This window comes from Ipomoea triloba, chromosome 15, assembly GCF_003576645.1.
Source record: "Ipomoea triloba cultivar NCNSP0323 chromosome 15, ASM357664v1".
Lineage (NCBI taxonomy): Eukaryota > Viridiplantae > Streptophyta > Magnoliopsida > Solanales > Convolvulaceae > Ipomoea > Ipomoea triloba.
In genome coordinates this window covers 21,424,492-21,448,437 of record NC_044930.1, presented here as the reverse complement: position 1 = coordinate 21,448,437, position 23,946 = coordinate 21,424,492, and the positions used below count along the sequence as shown (strand labels likewise).

General features: G+C 33.6%; 1 protein-coding gene and 1 pseudogene across 1 annotated transcript; one reads left to right on the top strand and one right to left on the bottom strand.

Annotated features, from left to right (window-relative positions):
• The first annotated feature begins 6,518 nt into the window (after positions 1-6,518).
• Positions 6,519-10,173, top strand: LOC116005869 (annotated as a pseudogene).
• Positions 10,174-13,166: 2,993 nt separating this feature from the next.
• LOC116005868 lies at positions 13,167-23,225 on the bottom strand. Its single transcript, XM_031246104.1, has 12 exons — positions 23,213-23,225; positions 22,480-22,582; positions 21,960-22,183; positions 15,354-15,412; positions 14,984-15,260; positions 14,794-14,902; positions 14,449-14,573; positions 14,284-14,371; positions 14,066-14,198; positions 13,700-13,978; positions 13,402-13,623; positions 13,167-13,325 (listed from the first exon to the last, which is right to left on the bottom strand). The coding sequence occupies exons 1-12, from the start codon at positions 23,223-23,225 to the stop codon at positions 13,167-13,169; spliced, it is 1,791 nt and encodes a 596-aa protein (XP_031101964.1).
• Between the last annotated feature and the right edge of the window lie 721 nt (positions 23,226-23,946).

The window sequence follows — 23,946 nt, the reverse complement described above, 5'->3', positions numbered from 1 at the left end:
GAGAAATAAGGATAATGAGGTATGCGCGCGATATAAGGCGAGTTTTGTAACCCGAGGGTTCACATATAGACCCATAATTGATTTTAATCGAATACACTCTCCTACAAAAGATGACACTAAGGGGGCGTTTGGTTCGGGTTATCTAAGATAACAAAAGTTATATATATTTGGTTGGTTATATAAGTTTCTCATGTTTGGTTGGAGTTATGTAATTTTCCCATGGAATAAAATTTAACCTCCACAACACCATTTTTCCTCTCCTGGAAGAAATGTGATTCCCTTAAAATTCTTAGATATTATAAGATTCCCTTGGACTTTTTACTAACTTTGCCCTTCACTTTAAATCATGTTGCTTTGTTTTTGACTGAAAAAAAAAAACAGGGAAATTAACCTTTCGGTCAAAGCAAGCAAGCTAAGTTTACTTTGCTTAACATGAAAATTCAAATTTGCAGAAGCCACATTTGAATTTGAAGAAATGAAAGAATCTGCATGTATGCAACCACAAATCAACTTTTTGGATGAAGGAATGGAAATTTTAAAGTAAAATAGTCATTATAACATAAATAACAATACTTCAACCAAACAGTTTTATATTATATATCTCAGTTTTAACTAAACACGGAAATCTAACATTCCCGGGAATCTAACATTCCCATCAATTCAACATTCCCTAAAGTAATCTGACATTCCGTGAACCAAACAACCCCTAAGTTCCTTTACATAATATCATTGTCAATAAATAATAAATTTAGATATTTAGCTATTATTTATTTCGAAAAGTCCCGGAAGGATTTCAAGTTCTCAAAATGAGAGAAAATCGCAACATGTATGATGTTAAACTATATATGACAATTTTATGTGTCTTGGAATAATTTGACTGCGTGTTTTCCTCTGAAGAAGGAATGTGCAAATAATATGTGTCATTATGTGTTTATTATGAACAATAGATAAATACAAAATAAAGAAATATGACTCAAGTTAGGGGGCATTACCATCTAGATGCTTCAACAACCTACGGGGTTAGGAAGAACAAATAACCAAGGAATCAAGCAAGAATGCACGTAGGAATCCTAATCTAAAGCCACAATTGTAAGCAAATAAACAAGGATTAGAGCAAGGATTGCCCCACTTTCATGGTATATCAATCCTAGCTCTTAAAGCACATAAACATTTTAAAGCCCCCAATTTCCCCTATATATTTTCATGGGAAGAAATCGAATTTATGCAAGGGGTGACACGAATACATCACCCAACTCTCATTAAGGCAAGTAATCCTCCAAATACATGCCAATGAATGTGGACATCAAACATAAGCAAGATTCAAACACAATACACTCATAAACACATGAACCTTAGGTTGGGGTTCTTGCCCTTTTTCACAATAATCAGAAATTAAGCATCAAGATAGATAATACAACCCTAACTCAAGCCCATAAACTAATTACTCGTGATTAAATAGCATAAAGAACAGAAAAGCACAAGTTATAAACATAAATCTTACAAAATAAAAGAGATAAGGGAAAGAAACTTTCTCTATTGAAATGGGTTGTAGAATCTTGAAATCCAAGATTACAACCTTCAAAAGTGTTGAAGAACATAAATCTAAGCCTAATCTAACCTAAAAATATGAAAGGAAGTGAATGGGAGTGTCTAGGGTTCAACCATGGGTAAAAATCACGTTTAAAATGCTCAAAACGAGTTTAAATATAAACAGAGCAGGAGCCACATGGCAAATTACACGGCCGTGTACCAAGTCTCTAGAAATTACATTTTTCACTGTAAATGAGCCAAAAACACACAGCTAGTGACACAGCCATGCACTTGACCGTGTCTTTTGACCTTTGAAACGTCATCTTCTAGATTTATGGTCTTCACGAATGTTGTAGCCCTTTGAGTTTTCTTTCCAGTGGCGCAAGAATCGCCTAATTTGGACATTCCTAGGCTGAGATATGGTTAAAATATCAAACAGTGGCAGATTTGGACAAAATCTATAAGTTTGGACAATTTTGATCCCTTTGGCTTCCATTTTAAGCTTTAATGTCTGCACAAGAGTTGTAGTCCTTTGATTTTTCTTTCCAATGGCACAAAAATCACTCAATTTGGATATTTCTAGGCTGAGATATAGTTCAAATACCGAACAGTGACCAATCAATGCGAGAATTTCAGCTTTTTGACACTTGATCCACTTTTGCCTTGATTTGTCTATATGATCAAAACCATTGAAAATACCACTCTTAGGCTCCCTTGGAAGTGTTTTATCCCTCTTCTTAGCTTCTCCTTGACTCCCATGAACTCCAATTGCATCCAAAATGTTCCTTTTGACTCTAGTCCCCTCCAAAATGTATGAAAATATTCATCTTTGCTTCCAAATCCAAACTCCTTACAAAATAACACAATTTAGTCATGTTCTCATTAAATTTAGAATGACCAATAAGAAAAATGACTTAGCGAAAAGGGAGAAAATATAAACAAATAAGCACTTATCATTTGGTTATGCCTAAAGATGGAGTTTGAAATGAATGACATGGGATGACCAAGTATCATTATCTCAACCTGAAGTTCGAGTATCTCCTTGAAAAAGTTTTATACATTAGTTAGCATATCTTGAAAACGTCTTGAACATGTTATTATCACTCTACTAGTTGCCTAATAATCTCTTGATGTATATAAGGAACAGTTTAGACTCAAAGAGGATAGTGAGGATAATTTAAGACCAAAAGTCCATTACTTCATTGTCATTGGAGCACTACATTGGAGACCAGAAGTTCCATAATCGCAAAAGGCTTGATATTATATTCGTGACGAAATTGCTAGTAACATTTAGCACTTTTCTACAATGAAATATTGTAGTAGTGTTTAGCACATTCTCCGGTATCTCCGAGTTACAAAGAGTTTGGCATTTATGAGATAAACCAATATATGGTTTTGATGGGCTACTTGGGTACTAGCTTATTTTTTATTGATCCCCATGATGCCAAGTCCCAAACTGGTTATTCTATGCATTACCCTCAATGCCCTAAATGAAGACAATAAAGCTTGTGTTGCACACATGATAAATGGGTATGCTAATGAATATTTGACAAAGTATATGTAGTGTCAATATTCAACCCACATGAGATCTAGAAGAGTCACAAGAATATTATACAAAATATTTACTCTAGTGACAATCTAGTAGATTTGTTCATAGAGTTCCTTCCTATATATACTTATTTTTGGAAAGATGTTTTTACGTGTAGGATTTGAAGATTGTTATTTTAAGCGGGAGTGAACCACTCGAAGCAATCCTAAAGATTGGGTCTTGAAGACCAAAAGTCGTACTCTTTTCATGTACCCTTTTCCTACATATGTATACATTTCATGTACCCTTTTAACGAGATAGCTAGATAATGCAACATATGCATACATTTCATGTACCCTTTTCCTCAATTAGGTTTAATTTTTTTTTTTTTACTGAGTTTTTCTAGTGAGATTTTTAACGAGGCATGAGTATGATATAAAAATGTCCAAGGGGAGTGTTGTGAATAAATATATGTGGACATTAATAGAGGTATTATATTATGACAAACCTCTTCATCTTTAATACGGAGTAGTTAGTTATATTAGAACTCTGTATATCTGGTATATATATATTGGATTAATTGATGATTAATAAAATGATCCATAATTCTCTCTGTATTTTCTGTCTTTCTCTTTATCTTATCATTACTAGTACTGCAATATAATCGAAATCATACAACTATTCACGGGAGGAGACGTTCGACTTCACAACAAATTCTTATATTTCTTATATTTTCTATACCAATCCTCAATTTTATTTTTTAATAATTTCATATTTTCTTGTTTTTGTTCTTATATAATTTTATTAGTTCTAATAAAATATTTTCCATCTGTGACGATATAATATCATTTTATTTTTATTCATTTTTAAAAGATTATTTTCTCTAAATTTCTCCTTAATCGTCTCATATTTAGCCTTCTCTCTTTCTATTATTTCTTTTTCATAATTTTTAGGGATAAGGGTCAAATAAATCCTTGAACTATTCATAAAAGTACATTTAAGCACTTGAACTAGAAAAAACTTTAATTAAACACCTTAATTTAGAAAAAAAGAGTGTACTTTTTTTTTCTAATTTCAAGTGGATGTCTAATTGAAGTTTTTTTTTTTTTTTAGTTCGAGTGATTAATTGTACTTCATAAATAATGTAAAAGAGCTTATTTGACCCTTATCCCTGATTTTTAAGAAAACTTATAACCTATTTAATATTTTTTTCTCCAGGTTCTAGAACGCTAGGTTCCATCTTACTAATGTCCATCATCATTATTGGTTCTATTCCTCTTTTCCAAGCATTTATAGATGCTATTTCTGATATGTTTTTTCTTCTTTTCATACTAAACGGGTTTCCCTTATACTATATTTTTCTTTTAGTATTAATTTTAATTTTTCTAGTTTTCAAAAAAAGTTTAATTTTTCTAATATTAATGCTAAAGTTGGTATCTCTGAGTTGTTCCATGCATTCCTAATTTCTTCTAACAATTTCTCTGATTTCATTCCTTACTATATTTCTGATTTCTTGTATTTTTATATCACTAAGATTCAATTTTTACCATAACCCTTTTTATATGAATTCTTATATATATTTTCTATACATATCCTCGTTTGTATTTTCTAATAATTTCATATTTTCTTGTTTTAATGCTTCTATTATTTGTTGAAAGAATTCACTAATTCAACACTTGAAAAGTCAAGTCTTCCCACAACTTATATTCGAATAATTAATTAATCTGATGGAAAATGAAATATATCTAATTTTGACAAATTTGGGTGCAGACTCAAGTCTTCCGACTTCTTTTCTTCTAATTAACACTCCATACTTGTTGAAGAACAATTCCAAAATGAAAATGACATTTATATTTGACAAAGTTGGCTCTAGGAGTCTCGTGATTTATTTTAAACTTTCAATTTCACACCTATTAGTTCACTTCTAAACTTGATCTCTAACAATTATTTTAATCACATTTGGGGCATATATTTCATTTTTTGTCACATTTTTTTTTTTCTTCTGAATCAAATCTACTATAAACAATATAATATGACTGCAGGCCTGCATCATGTTTTAAGTTAAGACCCATTTCTTCTCAAAAGTGTCCCTGTAATGTAGTTATGAATTGGAAATATGATGTGCTACAATTGTGCTATTTGGTTAGAAGGACTAAATGGGACAAAAATAAAAATCATTCACTACATGAGTCAACAATATTACTTGAGAACTAAATATAAAAGTAACATAGTGAGTGTATTTGGTTCATGAGTTTACACATTAGAAATGAAAATCGGAATCATATAGTTAGTGTTTGGTTGTGACAACTTTTTAAAACACAAATATAAAATTTGATTACCCCTCCAATTAAAAATCTCATTCTCTAATTAAAAAGAGGTATCATTCCATCTTATTAAATTTAAATTTTAAGTCAAGCTTAATAATATTAGATTTTTGTTTTGATTTTTTTTTTTTGTGTATATTGATGTTTTGGATATCATTATATTAGGATCAATTGCATTTTTATTTTTATTTTTGTAGGGTCACACTTGTGTGAGACCGTCTCACGGATCCTTATTCGTGAGACAGGTCAGGTCGGGTCGAAGCACCATGCAAATGTCACACTTATATGTGCAAATGTCATACTTATATGCTCAAATATAATACTAATCAAGAATACAATTTTTGTTACTTATAAGAGAAAAAATATTACATTTTTCATAATAAGTAATGTTAACAAGTTTTCCTTACTTATAAGGGAAAATATAATACTTTTGAGGAAAAATGTAATACTTTTAAATCGAAATGTAAAAGTATTGTATTTTTAAGTATTACATTTACCCTTATAAGTAACAAAATTTTTATTCCTGATTAGTATTACATTTGAGCATATAAGTATGACATTTGTGCGTACAAGTGTTATATTTACATCCCGACCCGACCCGTCTCACCATAAGACGGTCTCACACAAGTTTTTGCCTTTTTTGTATTTTTAAAACATTTAGTTTCAGTCATACACAACCAAACTTCAATATTGGTATCCAATCCAATTCCTTCCTACTACCAATACTTTCACCAAAACTCATTACCATTAATAAGTATTTTATTCTCATTCCGATTCTGATTCTCATGTTCGAACCAAACACACACCCTGTATTTGTGGCCTTGTGGGATAGTGGAAAAAATTGCATTGTCTCTATATAACCTCTTTCTTTGTAGCTTTATTTTCTCAAGCATTAAACAAATACTAATTCCGCTCTCATTTCAAATTCACTCACCAACATAAATATTAATCTCTTCAATGGCGGCTTTGCATGAGGAGACACTCCTCTTCTTTACCTTCTTCCTCCTTTTCCACCCTTCCTTCTCCATACTTGGAAACATTACAGATCAGCAAACATTGCTAGCTTTCAAAGCCAGACTGATATCAGATCCATTTCAACTCACAGCGTCATGGAATGAGTCTACCACCTTTTGTGAATGGGTCCTTTCATTATATTCTATGAAAATGAGCATCTTGGAAGTGGAAAATCTAGAGACCTTAGATTTTTGGCACCCTTAACCAATTGTACTGATTTGCAATATCTTGATTTTGGTGGTTGTAATTTTGGAGGAGATCTACCGCCATATATTGCTAATATCTCAAATCTCAACACCTTTAATATTGGAGATAACTACATAAGTGGGAAGATCCCTACTGAGATTGATCGACTCATTAACTTGGAACGGTTAGTGTTGATGGGTAACCATTTGAGGGGAATTATTCCAAACACTATAGGGACTTCCAAAATTGTTTCTGTTGATTCTTCAGAAGAATAAATTGCTAGGAGAAATTCCATCTTCATTAGAAAATGTTACTTTGTTAAGTGTCCTCACTATATCTTCAAACAATTTATAGGGGGTTATACCATCTAGTCTAGCCAACTGCAAGTTCTTACTTCATATAAACCTTATGGAAACAATCTTAGTGGTTTCATACCAAAAGGATTGTTTTATTCAAATTGGGGACTGATACATTGAAGGGTGTAGTTTTCGCGGTGGATGGAAAGTAATAGGTGGTAAAACGGGAAGAAGTTCCCGAGTATCGTTCTCAAAGGATGGCAAGGAGGGAATTCAAGCGGTAAGGGGATTAAGCACAAGAGTGTTTAGTGTTTGAAAGCTAACCCAAACATAGGTAAGAAAGGTGCATGAAACATAAGGAAAATAAGGAACAAACAAAGGAAACAATTAAGTGGAAAGGAGGATTTGGATATTGCAACTCATATAGGTATCCTTGATTTCCTAAGATACTAGGCTAGCAACACTTAGATAATGAAAATGAGGCAAGACAACTATGCCAACGCCACTCTCGTGGTCATTGGCCTATCATCTAGTCCATAGTCCCATTCTCATGGCAACTAGGCTAGGTGAGGCAAATTATCGAACACATGGTGTGCTATTTGCCTTCCAATCCCCCTTTTCTCAAAGGTGGGAAGGAAACGTGCTAGGCTAGGCTAAGGAGTATCCCTACTCTCGTAGGTGAGACTCCTTCTCCAAACACCTCTCATATTGGTTGATCATTCCCACACAAGAGTCAAAGAAGATCACCATTCACACAATCAAACTCATAATCAAAGCGATTGCAAAACCTAATTGATCAATTCAAAGCTCAAGAACATCCATAAAACATTGCTCAATCCAAATCCACAAAGATCTATCTAATCATACTTGAAATTGAAATAGCAAAAGGCAAAAGTAATGACAAGAAATTAAAAGGAAGACTTAGCTAGGAATTGAACTTTGAATTTGAACTTGAACTTGAAATTGAACTTTAATCTTGAACTTGAATGTAGATCACAATCTTGCACCAATGGAATTCTTCTCTAATTCTAATCTAAACTAAAAATTGCAATGTGGAGTGAATTGGGAATGTGGAGTGAATTGGGGGAGATCTCTCTAGGCTAATCCTAGAGAGAGAAATATTCTAAAGAGATCTAAAATGAAATGTGATGGATCCCTCTGAAAAATGGCTCAATTCCCCTTTTAAATCTCGCCCAACCGCCAATTTTCCGCGCTGGACGCACGGGTGGACGCACGCTGGACGCGCGTCCACTGAGGCGTCCACTGCGCGTCCACTGCGTTTCTGCTGCGTTTCTGCTGCACAGACTTCAACTTCAGAGAGCTGCTTGGTGGACGCGTGCTGGACGCGCGCGTCCACTGCGCGTCCACAGCAGACTGCTGTTCTGCTGTGCGAGAATCAGAGAGCGAAAAGTTGGACGCAAGGGTGGACGCGCGTTGGACGCGCGTCCACTGGGGCGTCCACTGGGCGTCCATGGTGTATTTCGCACTCCAACTTCGACTCGTGAATCCTTCTTCGAAATCTAGCCATTTTCTGCCTTTTTGCCCATCTTTTTACCTACAAAATGATTAACCAAGTGTGGAACGGGGTCCAATGGCAATATGAAGCATTCTAACGCAATAAAGGGACAAATCAAACACAAAAGCTACGAATTGTGCACTAGACGATCCGATAACAACCTTATAAAGATGGCATCTTTTGCACTTATCATACATCTAGACATCTCACACAACAATTTAACAAGTCCTCTCCCTTTAGAGGTAGATAAGCTTAAAAAGTTTTGACTTTTTTGAACCTCTCAAATAATCACTTTTTTTTGGTGAAATTCAATTCCTAAAAGTTTTAGGTTTTTGTCAAGTGTTGAAACCTTAGATCTTTCTTCTAATCACTTCTCAGGGAAAATCCCAAGCTTTCTGGACAACCTTAGTTCATTGGCACACCTTAGCTTGTCAAATAATGATCTAGAGGGAGAGGTACCACTTGAAGGAATTTTTGGAAACAAAAGTGGTGTTTTCTTTGAAGACAATAGTAAGCTGTGTCGGGGTATTCAGGAGTTACATTTGCCAAAATGCACCTCAAAAGAAATATCAAAAGATCGAGCATTTCCTTGGAGAACAAAACAACAAAAGAGGTCATCAAGCCTATGGTGTCTTACAGGAGCCTACACAATGCTACCAATGGTTTCTGACTACAAAATTTAATTGGTTCTGGAAAGTTCATTTCAGTGTACAAAGGCAATCTAGATGAACAAGAAAAAGTTGTTGCTATAAAAGTAATCAAATTGCAAGTGAAAGGAGCTTCAAAGAGTTTTATAGCAGAGTGTGAGGCATTGAGGCATATTAGACATCGGAATCTAGTAAAGGTTGTATCGTCGTGCTCCAGCATTGATTATCAAGGCAATTATTTACGAGTACATGGATGAAGGAAACCTGGAAACTTGGCTGCATCATCCTTCAAAAGAAAATGACAAAAATAGCGAGCGCACAAATTTGAACTTGTTGGAAAGAGTAAATATATTGGAATTGATATTGCCTGTGCATTTCACTATCTTCATGTTGAGTGCGGAACACCTTTAGTTCATTGCGATCTCAAACCAAGTAATGTTTTATTGGATTGTGACTTAATTGCTCATGTAAGCGACTTTGGATTGGCAAGGTTTCTTCCAGAGGCTGCACATACGAGTTCTTTGGGAGTTAAAGGGACTGTTGGATATGCTGCTCCAGGTAATTAACCATTATCCTTTAGTACTGTAGTTTAAGGTAATTTCCGAGTTTTACATGAATATCTCATCCTATTAGACTTTGTTTCTTTTCACTTTTTGGAAAAGTCTGTGAATCTTTATATTGAGAGATTTGGTAATTAGCGTGACAACACTCTGCAGATCGAATTAATTTAGTATAAAGTGTTATACTTTTCAACCTGATATGAGTTGCCATTCTATAATAATTACTTGTCTAAAACTATCTTTCAGAGTATGGCATGGGGAGTGAATTCTCAACATTAGGTGATATGTATAGCTATGGAATACTCTTACTAGAGATTTTTACGGGTAAAAGTCCCACCAATGATAGCTTCAGTGATGGTCTAAATCTTCATGAATATGCTAAAATGTCCCTACCTGATAGAGTCATGGAGATTATTGCTGATGCAACAATGCTATACAGAAAGGAGGACACTTCAAGTAAGAGTAAGAGTTGCTCTCAGATAAAGTTGTTGAAATACTCGTTTCAGTGTTTGGGATTGGCATTGCTTGTTCAGTGGATTCACCAAGAGAAAGGATGGATGCTTGCACAGTAATGAATAAAATCAAAGCCAACCTTCTAAGACTAAGAGAGCTAAGGCAACAATGAGAGATGTTAATGTCATTTTCTAGCTGCTTCAAAAAGTTCAACATTGTTTAGCAATATGTTTCCTGTATTATTTACTATGTATTTCTTCTGCATCAAAGTGGTCAAACTTTTTAAATCACCAATTTCGCAAGGAAAGGGGCTTTTGAAACTGTTGTTTGAGATGTCTACATATATAAGTCCTGAATGTGAATGAAATTTTTCTTTTGGTATGTAACCCACTAAGCTTGTTTTCATAACAAAACAGTATCTGTTCATAACTACTTTCTCAACCTATTGAAACACAAGAGTCAATATTGACTCCACTGAAGCTCAAACTCACCACCTCCCGTATAAAGGGAAGGGTTTAATGACACTGGACTACAAGGTCCTTCGCAGTATGAAAGTCCTTGAGATTTAAGATATTAGCAATATATGGTGGTAGATCTCCTCCAATAGGACATATTCTTTTTTTTTTTTAATTACTATTGACCCTGTTACATGTTGTATAACACAATATATTCTTAGTTAAAAATACTTTCAATTTCAAATATGAAAAAACACCACGTTGTTAATGTAAAGTCTAGATATTTTTCATCGTAATTTTGATTAATTTTAGAGTAATATTCATCATTTTTTTTTAAAAAAGAATATTCATCCTATTGACTCTCAAGTAATAGTTAAGTGAATTTATACATTATGAGTATCACTTGTGTGAGACCGTCTTAAAGACCGGTGGAACGGATCTTTAATTAATGTGTCGGATCTTTGACCTCATTAATATGATCCTATCCGACCCATATCACGCAGGTTTTGCCCCACATTACTCGTCAATTTATTATGTAATGCAATTTTGTTAATTTATAACTATATTACTATATACTAGTATTTCCACCCGTGCGATGCACGGACTGTATTTGTTATACTATGTGAATAATATTTATATCGTAATACAATTGTGTAAACCGTAATATCAAATATTATATAGTGTAATTGGAGAATTGAGTTTAATTCATTGTGTTTTGTGATGTTATTATTGATTGAATATGAACAAACTTTTTTTTGAAATAACTTGAATATGAACAAATAATTACCAATTAATAACAAACATGTAGATATACACATTTGGTGTTGATACATTAAACAATTTGCATATCAATGTTTAGGATTTGTATGAATTGGTTTAATTATTTCGTTGTGTAGCAACTCAATGATATAAATTATATGTACGGAAGATATATGTTTTATATAGATATAAAAAATTTGTCATCTTTGTATAAAAAAAGAATACATAATATAACTTTTTTGAATTACACATTATTGAAAACTTCTTTGTAGACGACATTGGTAGTAGTAAAAGAAGTTTGCCCATACTCGTCTAGAGCTAAAACTTTCAGATCATCAGGATGAGTTACTCGCGAAAAAGCCACGTACAACTGACCGTGATTAAAGACCGATTTTTTTAGCAATAACCCAACATGAGTTAGTGTTTGACCCTGACTTTTGTTGATAGTCATTGCATATGCAAGCATCAACGGAAATTGTTTACGCTGGAATTTGAAGGGCAATCTCGTATTAGATGGGATGAGAGACATTCGGGCAATAAGAACTTTGGTCCCTTGATGTGTCCCATTAACTATTTTTGCTTCCACAATATGATCTGTCAATCTTGTGACAATGAGGCGCGTACCATTGCAAAGACCAAGAGAGTGATCTATGTTCCGCAATAACATAACAAGTGCACCAACCTTTAATATCAATGAATGATTGGGAAGCCCAGACAATCTCAGACTATTTAAAAATTCAGGAGTGTGTACTTGTGATAGATTTTGCCGTCTGATTCTGCCTTACACAAAGAGTCACAACTTAAATAAGTTCGACCTTCTGCAGTGTTCATATTGCACATGTATTGATTAATTTGATCAACCACATTTAAAGTCGGTGAAAGGATCGCTCGACCTTCTAAGTGCCATAATACTATCAGGGTTATATAGTGTCTCTGTCTTTTTTGGTTATATTATTTGCCATAATAATTACTGGTCCTCTTGGTTCTTGGTGCTTACTGCTTAGCCTAGAATTAGCTTAAATTCTTGTGTATTAGGTTTGTGACTTCACTGGCTCTGCATTTATGGGGGGAATTTCATTATTATGTGGAAAAAAGTTCATGCTTTTCCCATACTATTCATCTTTCTTGAGAATATTGCTTCTGTTTTTCCCTTTTCAAATTTCTAGCATTATGACTGTAGTTATCCATTCATGGAACTGTTGGTTTTGGATATTTCTGTTGTATTTTCTTGTTCTGATTAGGGGTGGGAATTTCGATTTTCGGATCAGATATGTTCTTGAACTTTGCAGATTTGTATTACTTGAACTTGGATCTAGCCAATTGGCTAAAGTAAGAAGGAAGTTAGTTAAGAACCTAACTAATATGAAGAAAAAGAAGAGAATTCAGTTACAAAGATAGATCAGCCAAGTCGAAAGTTATTGAAACAGCTTTGCATCAAGAATCCACCTTCTTCTTTGTCACTTCTTCCTCGATCACTGGTTTGAAAGTGGCGTCCTTCTTCATTTTCTCACCGTAGGAAAATATTTCGTCTTCTGTCCAGATCCCAACAGCTAATCCAACAACATATTCTTCCATGGGAGTAAGTTTGGTTTTTCTTTGGTTATAGATTCTACATTTCGGCCTTGAATATGCCCCCATTAGTACTATCCTTAATAAGTGAAAATATATTAAATGCGTTATGGAAAGTTCAAAAATGAAATATTGCTAAGTTTTGCAAAACAGTGGCAGCATTTTAAAGATTGTTTAAAAGAATAATACAAAAACATAACATCAAATTATAGCATTTATTAAACAAAAGTGTAAAACTTAACAGAATAAACCATCTGTTAAGTGTTAAGTGTGAAAGAAGAAATGAAATACATATTGTTCATGCTTAAACAACTCCAAAATAACAAAGGCTAGCATGGGTTGGGCTCATTCTTAGGCTTTTTCAAAGTCTTTGAAGATGATGAACAATCCATGTTTATTCTCTTCAAAGATTGCTGGTCAGGAGTGCTTTCATCAAGAATGATTACTTTTGGATTAGACGAAGGTATAACTTCTAGTGTTTCAATGCCCTAATTCAAAAAAATAATAAACATTTGCATAAAAGAATTTAAAACAGTATTTAAAAACATGTTAAATAGTACAAACTTGTGCAAAATTTTCATTGAATTCTTTTTCCTTAGCAAGCTTCCTAATCACACTGCCATGTTCTCCCTTTTTGAAAGAATTGCTTATTGCTTCGTCAGCTTGCACTCCTAAAACAGTAAAAACAGCATTTCCTCTGTACTTAAATTGATCCTCTCTTGTAACTATCATGAACTTCATGGTCTTTCCAATTAATCCCTCAATCTCATTGGGCATACAACCTTCCTATGCCAACCAAATAAACATTAAATAGTATAAAACGGATAATATTATTAACATGCTCAAAAACAAAGTCACTAACCTCAGAATATTTCCCCTTTAACTCGCTAGCAGTGATCCCTAATAGAGGCGAACACAAATTATCCCAAAGAATTAGTTGTCCATCTTGCTCATCATCAAGTATATCAATAACCAATTTATACTTGATTATTTCGTCAGGACTCTGTTGGTCACATGACTTACAATACATTTGATCATTAATTTCTTGAAGTTTCTTCCCACAACCCTTATTCGCACATGCAATGAAGTACCAATCGCGTTGAATATTTGAAATTTCTCCAATGACCCAAAATTCTCCTATCTATAAATGGTATTTAAAATGCGTTAGAAATTGAGCAATTGAATATTGAAATGAATTTAATATAAATTGAGTATAAATGTTTTTGACCTTTTTATCATCATAAATATCCATTAAAGAAGTCACTGTGATATTCTCATTTGACATAGTTTCCAACGATCCGGATCCCGTGTTTCTAGATCTTAAGCTTATACTCCGTATTGGAGTCAAGAACCTAGGCAAACTACTTAAAACAAATAACTTGTAATCATAAAAGATATTACCAAAAACATATTATACGGTGTCAGTAAAGTAAATTGTATTAATACCTATCCTTGAATGCAAAAACCTCGGGGCATTCATAGTTGAACAAAACCCTAGTTGCAGTATACGAACTGGAAATCCTAATCTCATCATCTAATATACAAAAAGTATTTGTAAATAAGTATATCCCACACAAATAAAATAAAATATACCATTATGTTATTACTCACCATCAGTGACCCTAGCTCTACATAATTGTAGTATAACAATCAATGGGTCTGTTAAAGCAACATTAAAAAAGGGCAAAACGGAATCCACATGCTCGTTCCATAAGGTTATGGTCAATCGACTTTCCCTGAATAAAAACAAATTAATTTTGTAATAAAGGCTATATGTTTACACATGTCTGGATATCATGCTTTATGTAAACATGCTTAATGCAATCGACATTCACTGAACATTGTAAATTGGATATCATGCTTAATGAAATCTTTAATATTATTTAGAAAAGAATATTTACGGTCAATATATTATTTTTGTATTTTGAAATAAAATAATAAGGCATAACAAATTACAAACGTGCATTCCTACAATCCTCAATAACAAAATCAATCAACCTTTGGGAATTTTGTTTAACTTGAATATCTTTTGGCTGATGAATGAAAACGACACGACCAATCAAATCTGTGAAAATAATAAATACATTAAAATGACATAGGATTTGTATAACATTAAATATAAAACGACATTGGAATGGTAACTTACCAATTAACTGGTTACAATCAACACCTCCTGTAGCCTTTAAGGATCCAAAATCCTTAAATTGAAACATGTTTTTCGGAAAGATGGAATCATCTTGATCCGAAAAACTGATCACCGTATCATTGTTTGCTTTAAGGATGTATTTGTGCTCGCATGTCTTAAACCTCATGCGAGATGTATGCACAATGAAATTCTGAACGTCATAAACCTTTCCTTCCCTCAAAAGAGTACTGAATTTTTGAACATATTCTTTTGGAATTTGTAAATGGATGCAAATTCCCTATGAGAATCATTCAGTAATTAAAATTATTATGTAGATATTCAATAAAAGAGAAAATTTTGTTGTTTAAATAATGTATAATGAAATACATACCTTATAGTCATGAAATAAGCACTCTAGAGTTTGGTGGTTTAGTGGTGTGCGTCGATATTCTTTAGAAAAATAATAACGCATTAAACGAAGGCATATGGATGTTTTTTTTGTCCTAAGAGAGAGTTGGGATGCAGAAAGAAGACTTGAATCCATACTTTATTGTTGAATAGAATGCTAATACAATGAAAAAATAATATGTATGTAAATTGATCATGAGGTGTAGCATATATATATATATATGAATAAAATGGAGTAAGATTGACCACTTTAGTAGGATATTACCATTTGAAATTTGGTTATAAATGGTTATAAATTAAAATGTAATAAACTTGAATATTTGACTCATAAGAACCGTAACATAAAATCAATATGTGATTGATTTTTTTTTAAATAATAGTATTTGATTTGGTTTTTTAAGTCTTTATTTGGTAATATCTGTATGATTTTTTAAATAATAGTATTTGATTAATAAATTATTTTAAAAAAAAATTGTCAAGCTCAAATTAGACCAAATTAGGGTTTCTTAGTTCAATTTACGTTATTTTTAAAGAAATGAATAACAGAATGCTTGATAATGAAAATGACGATTATTATATATACCCATTTCCCTAGAGGTGCTTAGCAGCCAGACAATTGTCTGAGTCAAGTTTTACAATGGATTAAATTTGTTACGATTTAATTTATGAACCAAAGTACAATTAAAATTAAAATACAATAAATTTTGTCCAAAACAACAATGATGATAATAAGAAAAAATCATGTATAGCATATAATATATATAAATATGTATAAGATTAGGAAATTCGCGTAGCTTTTTAGGTACATAAATATATATAAGATTAGGAAAATTATTGGGCTCAAAATAACATATTTTAAGGGTAATATAGGTTTAGGAAAGTGTAATAGACATAAAATAATTTTACTCAAATGATTGTAGGTCACATAAAATATAATAGAATATTTATATAGACTATATAGTAAAAATAATTTACTATAAAATGGAATAAGGTTGACCATGTTAGTAGGATATTATCATTTGAATTTTGGTTATAAATGGTTAGAAATTAAAATTAAAATACAATAAATTTTGTCCAAAATAACACTTACCCGTTCCTAAAATTACTCATTTTATATATAGAAATAATAGTATGAGTTGAAGGTTATTACAATTAAAAAGTTTACGCAAATGAATTAGGAATCTATGTGTGTGTATATAAGTATAAAGAGATATAGTACATAATAGTAGAATGGCGGAGTAGTCTATATTAGGAAGACAATTACGATGATAATAATAAAAAATTCTGTATAGCATAATATAAATATATATATATATATATATATATATATATATATAAAAGATGATATATATATAAAGAAAATATATTAGGAAAGACAATTATGATGATAATAAGAAAAAATCATGTATAGAATATAATATATATAAATATGTATAAGATTAGGAAATTCACGTAGCTTTTTAGGTACATAAATATATATAAGATTAGGAAAATTATTGGGCTCAAAATAACATATTTTAAGGGTAATATAGGTTTAGGAAAGTGTAATAGACATAAAATAATTTTACTCAAATGACTGTAGGTCACGTAAAATATAATAGAATATTTATATAGACTATATAGTAAAAATAATTTACTTAAAAGAATATTTATATAGTAAAATAGTTTACTAAAAACAATAATATTTGCAATAAAATATTAAAATAACCAAGGTATCACAGATTGAGAAGAGATTTTTTTTTTTTAATCATTTACTTTCCAAATTTATTAAATAATTACTAAAGAAATAATACATAATAATAAAAAACATTTGACTATAGTTAATATTTTAAATAATTAGTTTTTTTTTGTAATGTACATAAATAACAAAAAGACTATTGATGTTGTGTATATGGTGAGTGTATATGTGAAGGTGGTAAAACGAAGAGTCAAGACTCCCCGAGTGTCGTGTCTCTCAAGGATGGCGAATGGGAACCGAATATGTGTGGCATTTAGGAAGTTGAAAGGTAAGAGTTACAAGAATCAAAGGGGAGGGTCTTGTTCATGGTTGGTTGGGTAAAAAGGAGATAGAAAATACAAAAGGTAAAAGGAAAGGGGTGCATGCCAAAGTTAAGCCAAAGGATTGATTATCGTTGGTAGCTTGGAATTGGGTTTCGGGATTGATCTAGGGAGTCACGGTCTTTGTATTGAGTGGCGTCACACTCAAACTTTCAATCCTCATTCGGTTGAGGCATTTTATCGAACACCTAGCCTACCACTCCTCTCGGATCTCATCCTTTCGGATTAAGAGCGGAGATATAGATGAGTTGGGCTCGTGAGAGAGTGCGCGATAGAGGCCGCTATCGCGCACTCTCTCACTTTGTAACACCCGTACTTGGTTGTACCGAACAGCCGGAGTAGTTACCGCCACACCTAGACTAAACCCAATCACATACAGATAGGATTCATTCTAGATGCACAGGCTAAAGATAAGGAAACTGTACTATATCATCATGACCATCATAACTTGATATATATTTTCATAGCATCAACAAAAGAGTAGCTAAACTAGCTACTAACAAGTACCAAAGTTTAGTTACAGCCCACCAAGAGAGTTTGAGTTAGACCCGACCTCACTAGCCATCTTAGCACTAGCATGGCTACAAAAGATATATACACAAAAAGGCCAGACTTTACTTCCCACCCTAAGCACTATCTAGTCTAACGAGTGGTACACCGGGCCAGTATAGGTGCCCCAAACGAGGTGCCACTCACCCTCGAACCAGGTGATGTGGTCCAGAAAGTTGCAAGTGTTGATATACATCATCCAGTCCTCATGATACTCCGGGGGACTCGGGTCCCACGGGTAGGGATAGCGAACGACAAACTCGAGGGGATCACTCTCGGGTAAAACCTCTATGGGATAGAACCCATAGCTAGCCTGGATGACGTCTAGAGGACACAACGGGTCAACAGGAGCAGGTGACCAAACGGGTACCGCTGGTGAGGCGGAAGTGGGAACAGGGTCGGGAGTACAAGTCAGTACTGGAGGGTCTGGAGCGTAGCCGGGGGCAAACGGGTCACCATCAGACAGATACTGTACGTAGTCATCGTAATCTAAGACGGGGAACTCAAACTCCGATGGGTCGGAGTCCGCGGGGCTGCATGAGCCCACACTAGATTCCATCTGACAAAGGACACAATGAAGTGTAGTTAGCACGACGGCTAAGTAAGGAAATCCATTGTCACTCAAAAGTAAACAAAGGTTTCAAAAAGAAACATAATACTCATAAAACTGTAAGCTTTACCCATAAGTTGCAATCTACCTGCAATCAGATTATCAACAAAAGAAAGTATAGCATAGCATATGAGCGACATCAACATATAATACTTTCATTTCCGAGAATTCCATCATTTAATTCAAAATAGTGAGTTCCACAACACACACACTTACTGTTCAGAACTCATGACATTTTATTCTGCGACCTAGTTACGGAGTAACTAGATTTTCATGGTTAGTAAAATTTACTTAGTTTCCCCCTGGATAAGTGCAAGGCATACTTGGAATATTTTCAAGAACCTCGGGCCGCGGCACTCATGCCTCCCGCAGGTCAAACATCTCAATAACTTCCGGGCCACGACTCACAAGCCTCCCGTAAAGTCAAACATCTCAATAACTTCCGGGCCACGGCTCACAAGCCTCCTGTAAAGTCAAACATCTCAATAACTTCCGGGCCACGGCTCACAAGCCTCCCGTAAAGTCAAACATCTCAATAACTTCCGGGCCACGGCTCACAAGCCTCCCGTAAAGTCAAACATATCCATCACAACTTTATCCAGAAACTAAGGTTTTAAAACATTCCTTCTTTCCTTGAGTTTAATTAGTATTTTCCCATGATGACACAAAACAATCATTCTTATCCAAATATGTTTCCAAAATGCACATATTTGTCAAAGACTTTTCACCATGAAATTTCCAAGTGACAAGGGTCACACTTGTTTCTTAAAAACACAATTTTTCTCCAAATTAATGAACGTAGTTTACAAAATAATATTTGAACTTTCAAAAAGAATTGACTCGGTTGCCCGTAGGCCTTCCAAACATCATCACATTCAGGAGCAAAAACATCGGAAGAAGGTTCGGTCGAAAACGGAACCGCGTCACGCGGACTCGCGGATGTCCGCAGCGTCGGACGCGTGCGTCCGGGCCGCGTCCGCTCGTTCGGCAGTGACGCGCGCACACACACACACACACACACATATATATATATACACATATATATACAAACATATATATATACATTGTTAACATTCATGCATCTGGGTGCAACGTATGTGCACCTAGTTATAACATTAGGTGCACCTAGTTATAACATTAGGTGCACTTAATATTGATGCTCATTGTACAATTTACTTGCACTTGTAATACATTTTACTTGCACGTGTGCACCTATTTTCACTTACAGGTGCAACTAATTTACCTTGTTAGTATTTATGCACCTATGTGCACCTAATTATAACATTAGGTGCACCTAGTTATAACTTTATATGCAACTACATTCCGGACACGTGGCGCGCGGTGATTCGTCCGTAGTTCTCTCTTGGGCGGCCAGTACGCACCAGAACGCAATCTTATATATATATATATATAGGGGCACGCTCCCCTACAAACTACCGCCCAAGAAGGAAATAAGAATGCTTCACAGTCGCCAATGTGTCCAGATCAACGAATAAAATGTAATTTTAAAAAAACGACGCGGTGACATTTTCGTAAATAACTCGAACTTTGGTGCAAGTAATTGTGATATAAGTGCACCTAGTTTCACTTACAAGTGCACCTATTTTCACTTACAAGTGCAAGTAATTTACCTTGTTAATATTCATGCACCTAGGTGCACCTAATTATAACTTTAGGTGCACTTAGTTATAACATTAGGTGTACTTAGTATTGATGCTCAATGTACAATTCACTTGCACCTGTAATACATTTTACTTGCATCTGCAATACATTTTATTTGCACTTGTGCACCTATTTTCACTTACAAGTGCAAGTAATTTACCTTGTTATATTATACACTTATTTCAGAACACTGAATTTTTGTGATATTTGTTGCATGTAAGAAAGACTCATACTATAGTTTATTTGTTGATTCTTATATGTTATAAATCATAATATCATAAGAAACGGATACTTTGATGAAATATGAAGCAGGAGTAGTCTGACAATTAACGGTTATGGACATCGCATTTCAACAGTTTGGATGGGCATCATTCTAAAAAGTCATACACTCCATTTGGTAATGGTACGCGACACATCATCACAAGATTGGCAGATCACATTGTTGAAGCAAGAATAGTTAATGAGACACATGAAGGAACCAAAGTTCTTATCCCTCGAATGTCTCTCACTCTTTCTCGTACAAGATTGCCCTTCAAGTTCTAGCATAAATAATTCTTATTGATGCTTGCATATGCCATGACTATCAACAAAAGACATGGTCGAACACTAACTCACGTTAAGTTATTGCTGAAAAAACCAGTTTTTAATCATGGTCAATCGTACATGGCTTTCTCCCGAGTCACCCATCCTGATAGCCTGAAAGTGTTAATTAGTTCTAGACAAGGATAGACAAGATTGTGTTGCTACTACCAATGTTGTCTATAGAGAGGTTTTCAACAATGTGTAAATACAATCGGTGATATTATGTTTTCTTCCATACATATGAATTAGAATAACCATTGATTCCTATAACTGAGTTACTAGAGAACAAGCATATTTGCCCAATTTATAAAAATCTTAAACAATGATATATAAAATCTCTAAAGTTTCAGAACCACATGTGTACATCTACACATTAGCAATTGATTAAGCAATTATTTGTTTGAATTCAAATAAGGATATAACATCAGAAAACATAATCGATCCAAAATATATTTTCAATTGCATTATATAATATTTGATGTTATAATTTATATAATTATATATCGATTCAAATATTCTTAATATATTATAACAAATCCATTCCGATCGCACTAGTAAAAATACTAGTTAGTTATAAAAGATTAACCATAATAACTATAATAAAAATGTAAATAAATAAGTTTGAAGTTGTAATTTTAAAATTTTTGGACTGTGGAAGTGTGGATTAAGATGAGTCAAGATTTTTTACTATTTTGATTGGCCAAGCCAGACTTGAATTTTAGTCAAACTAACCTAATCCAATTCAAATAGTAATTGGGGAGATGACCGGTCAACCATCTATTTGACACCACTCAGAAGAGAATGAGAGAGAGCTAAGCATAAGAGAGTAATTAATTTGAAAAAGGGTTGATCTCCTGTTAGATAATTTTACGGGTCTCAATCTGTGAGATGAGTTAGATCTAATAAAAATGAGTCATAACATTTTTTTTTTGAAAGAAACCGATTATATTAAAAGCTCCGCAATGGAGGCAGGGGGAACAACATCCCACAACAAAACATCATCTTGTAAAATGGAAAAACATGCTCGTGCTAAGGCATGAGCTAAAACATTACTTGATCTAGGAATATAAAAGACTGAACAAAAAGCAAAAGAACGCATAACTCTAAGGCATTCCTGCGTGGAAATACCAATGTACGACAACATCTCAGAATTAGACCGAAGATTTCCACAGAGTAAAGAGCAATCCGTGAACATAGTAACTGCCACCTCGTTCCTGATCTTCAACCAAGAAAGAGCTTCCTTACATGCAAGAGTTTCAGCCATTAACGGTGAGTCGCAAAATGGGAGTGGAGTACTCATTGTTGCAACAAAGTCACCATTCGGGTCCAACAAAACCGCTCCTGCCTTAGCTCTACATGAACGAAATAGGGATTTATTTGTCAAAATAATCCACCACAACGTACTAGTACGAAACCAATCCATGGGATTTAATCTACGAAGGATTAATCGCACCGCTACTAGTACGAAACTAGTATAAGAGATTTAATCTACGGAAGATTAATCACTAGATCACAAGGTCTTTGGTTATTATTATTGTTATTATTATTATTTTGGTGAGATATTTTGAAATTAATGGAATCAACTTATTGAAGGATATAACCATTTCGAAGAACTTCATGAGAGCAAATTCCATTCTCGGCACAGCACCTTTCAGATTTCTCAGCAGTTCCATCTGATTGAACAGGCTGGTCTGCCAACTGTTTTAATCTTCCATCCTTATGCTCGGCATTATGCTTTTCTGAAAACAATGCTGCAAATCAAGCCAACATAATTCAGAATAATACTCATAATTGTACATATAATTAATACATTAAACCTTATATATAATACTTTATATCTTAACTATAGTACTTTATAGCAAAACTATAATAAAAAATTTGCAAGAAACAAAGTGTCACGTAGAAACAAAGTGTCATTAAATAGTAGAATTGAAAATATAATCAATATTTTAAGCCTTGTATTTAATATTTTATGGCATAAATATAATACTTTATAGCAAAATAATAATAGACAGTTTGGAGAAAATAATTAATATTATATTGCTAAAGCCATATATTATAAGACTTAAATTCTACTTACCCGACTCATCTCACAAGAGTATTTGTCTTTGAAGTTACTTTTCTGATGTAACTTTCTGGGTGTACTTTTCGGAGTATCATTCTAGAACGTATTAATTCTATAATTCTTAGGAATTAATTCCAATTTTAATTCTTAGAATTAATTTTCAGATTAAATATGTATGTTATATGAATGTTACAAAACTCATTTTAAAGCAAACAAGATTTTATATCACATGACTCGAACTTACCATTAACCCTTTCGTTTTGTTATGCTTGTTTTTCGAACTATGAAGTAATATTTTCGTAACGCATCGCTCAACCTGTTGAGCTCATTTTTCAAGTTTTAAAAAAGTTCTAAAACTAAACTTCTTTCTCTGTTGCTCAATTTCGGCTTTCACCGCCGGCCTCCAGCCGGAGCTCTAATGGAGCTTTGAGCCGGCGGTTTTGGTCACCTCTTATGTTTGTTCTCGCTCTTCTTCCGCCCCGACTACCATCGCAGTTCCGTCCGCCTCCGACCACCACCACAGATCTTCTTCTTCTGTTTTCTTTCCCTTTGAATAAAATAATAATATATAGGTAGGTATTGGGGTTTGTGTTGGTAGTCTTGAACTCCCAACCCTACTTTGACTTTACCCACATTTTATTTTCTCTGTTATTGTGTTTTCCTCTCGTTAGTTTCACCAGCATTTTTCCTCTCGTTACTTTCACAAGCTTTTTATTTTAATTAGCATAAATCATTTAGTTTGGTTTCGACAAGTGTTGATCTTATCCTGGGCGAGCAAAAAAGAATAATGACGAAGACCCAGATCTTTGATGAAGCTTTAAGCTCCCTGAAGGAACATAGCTTCATAGTTATGAAACAGTCTGCGATTCAAGTTTTCTATAGCATAGTTAGAAAGATTGTTTCTATGTCTAACTGTAAGGAATGGTTTACCATTTCATTGATCATTGATGTAAACGTTTTATGTTACGAATTAATGGAATAGCTAGTTTACTTTTTAAAAAAAATCCTTAATGAAAATAACAATAGAACCGCTTAATTAAATTAAGGGTG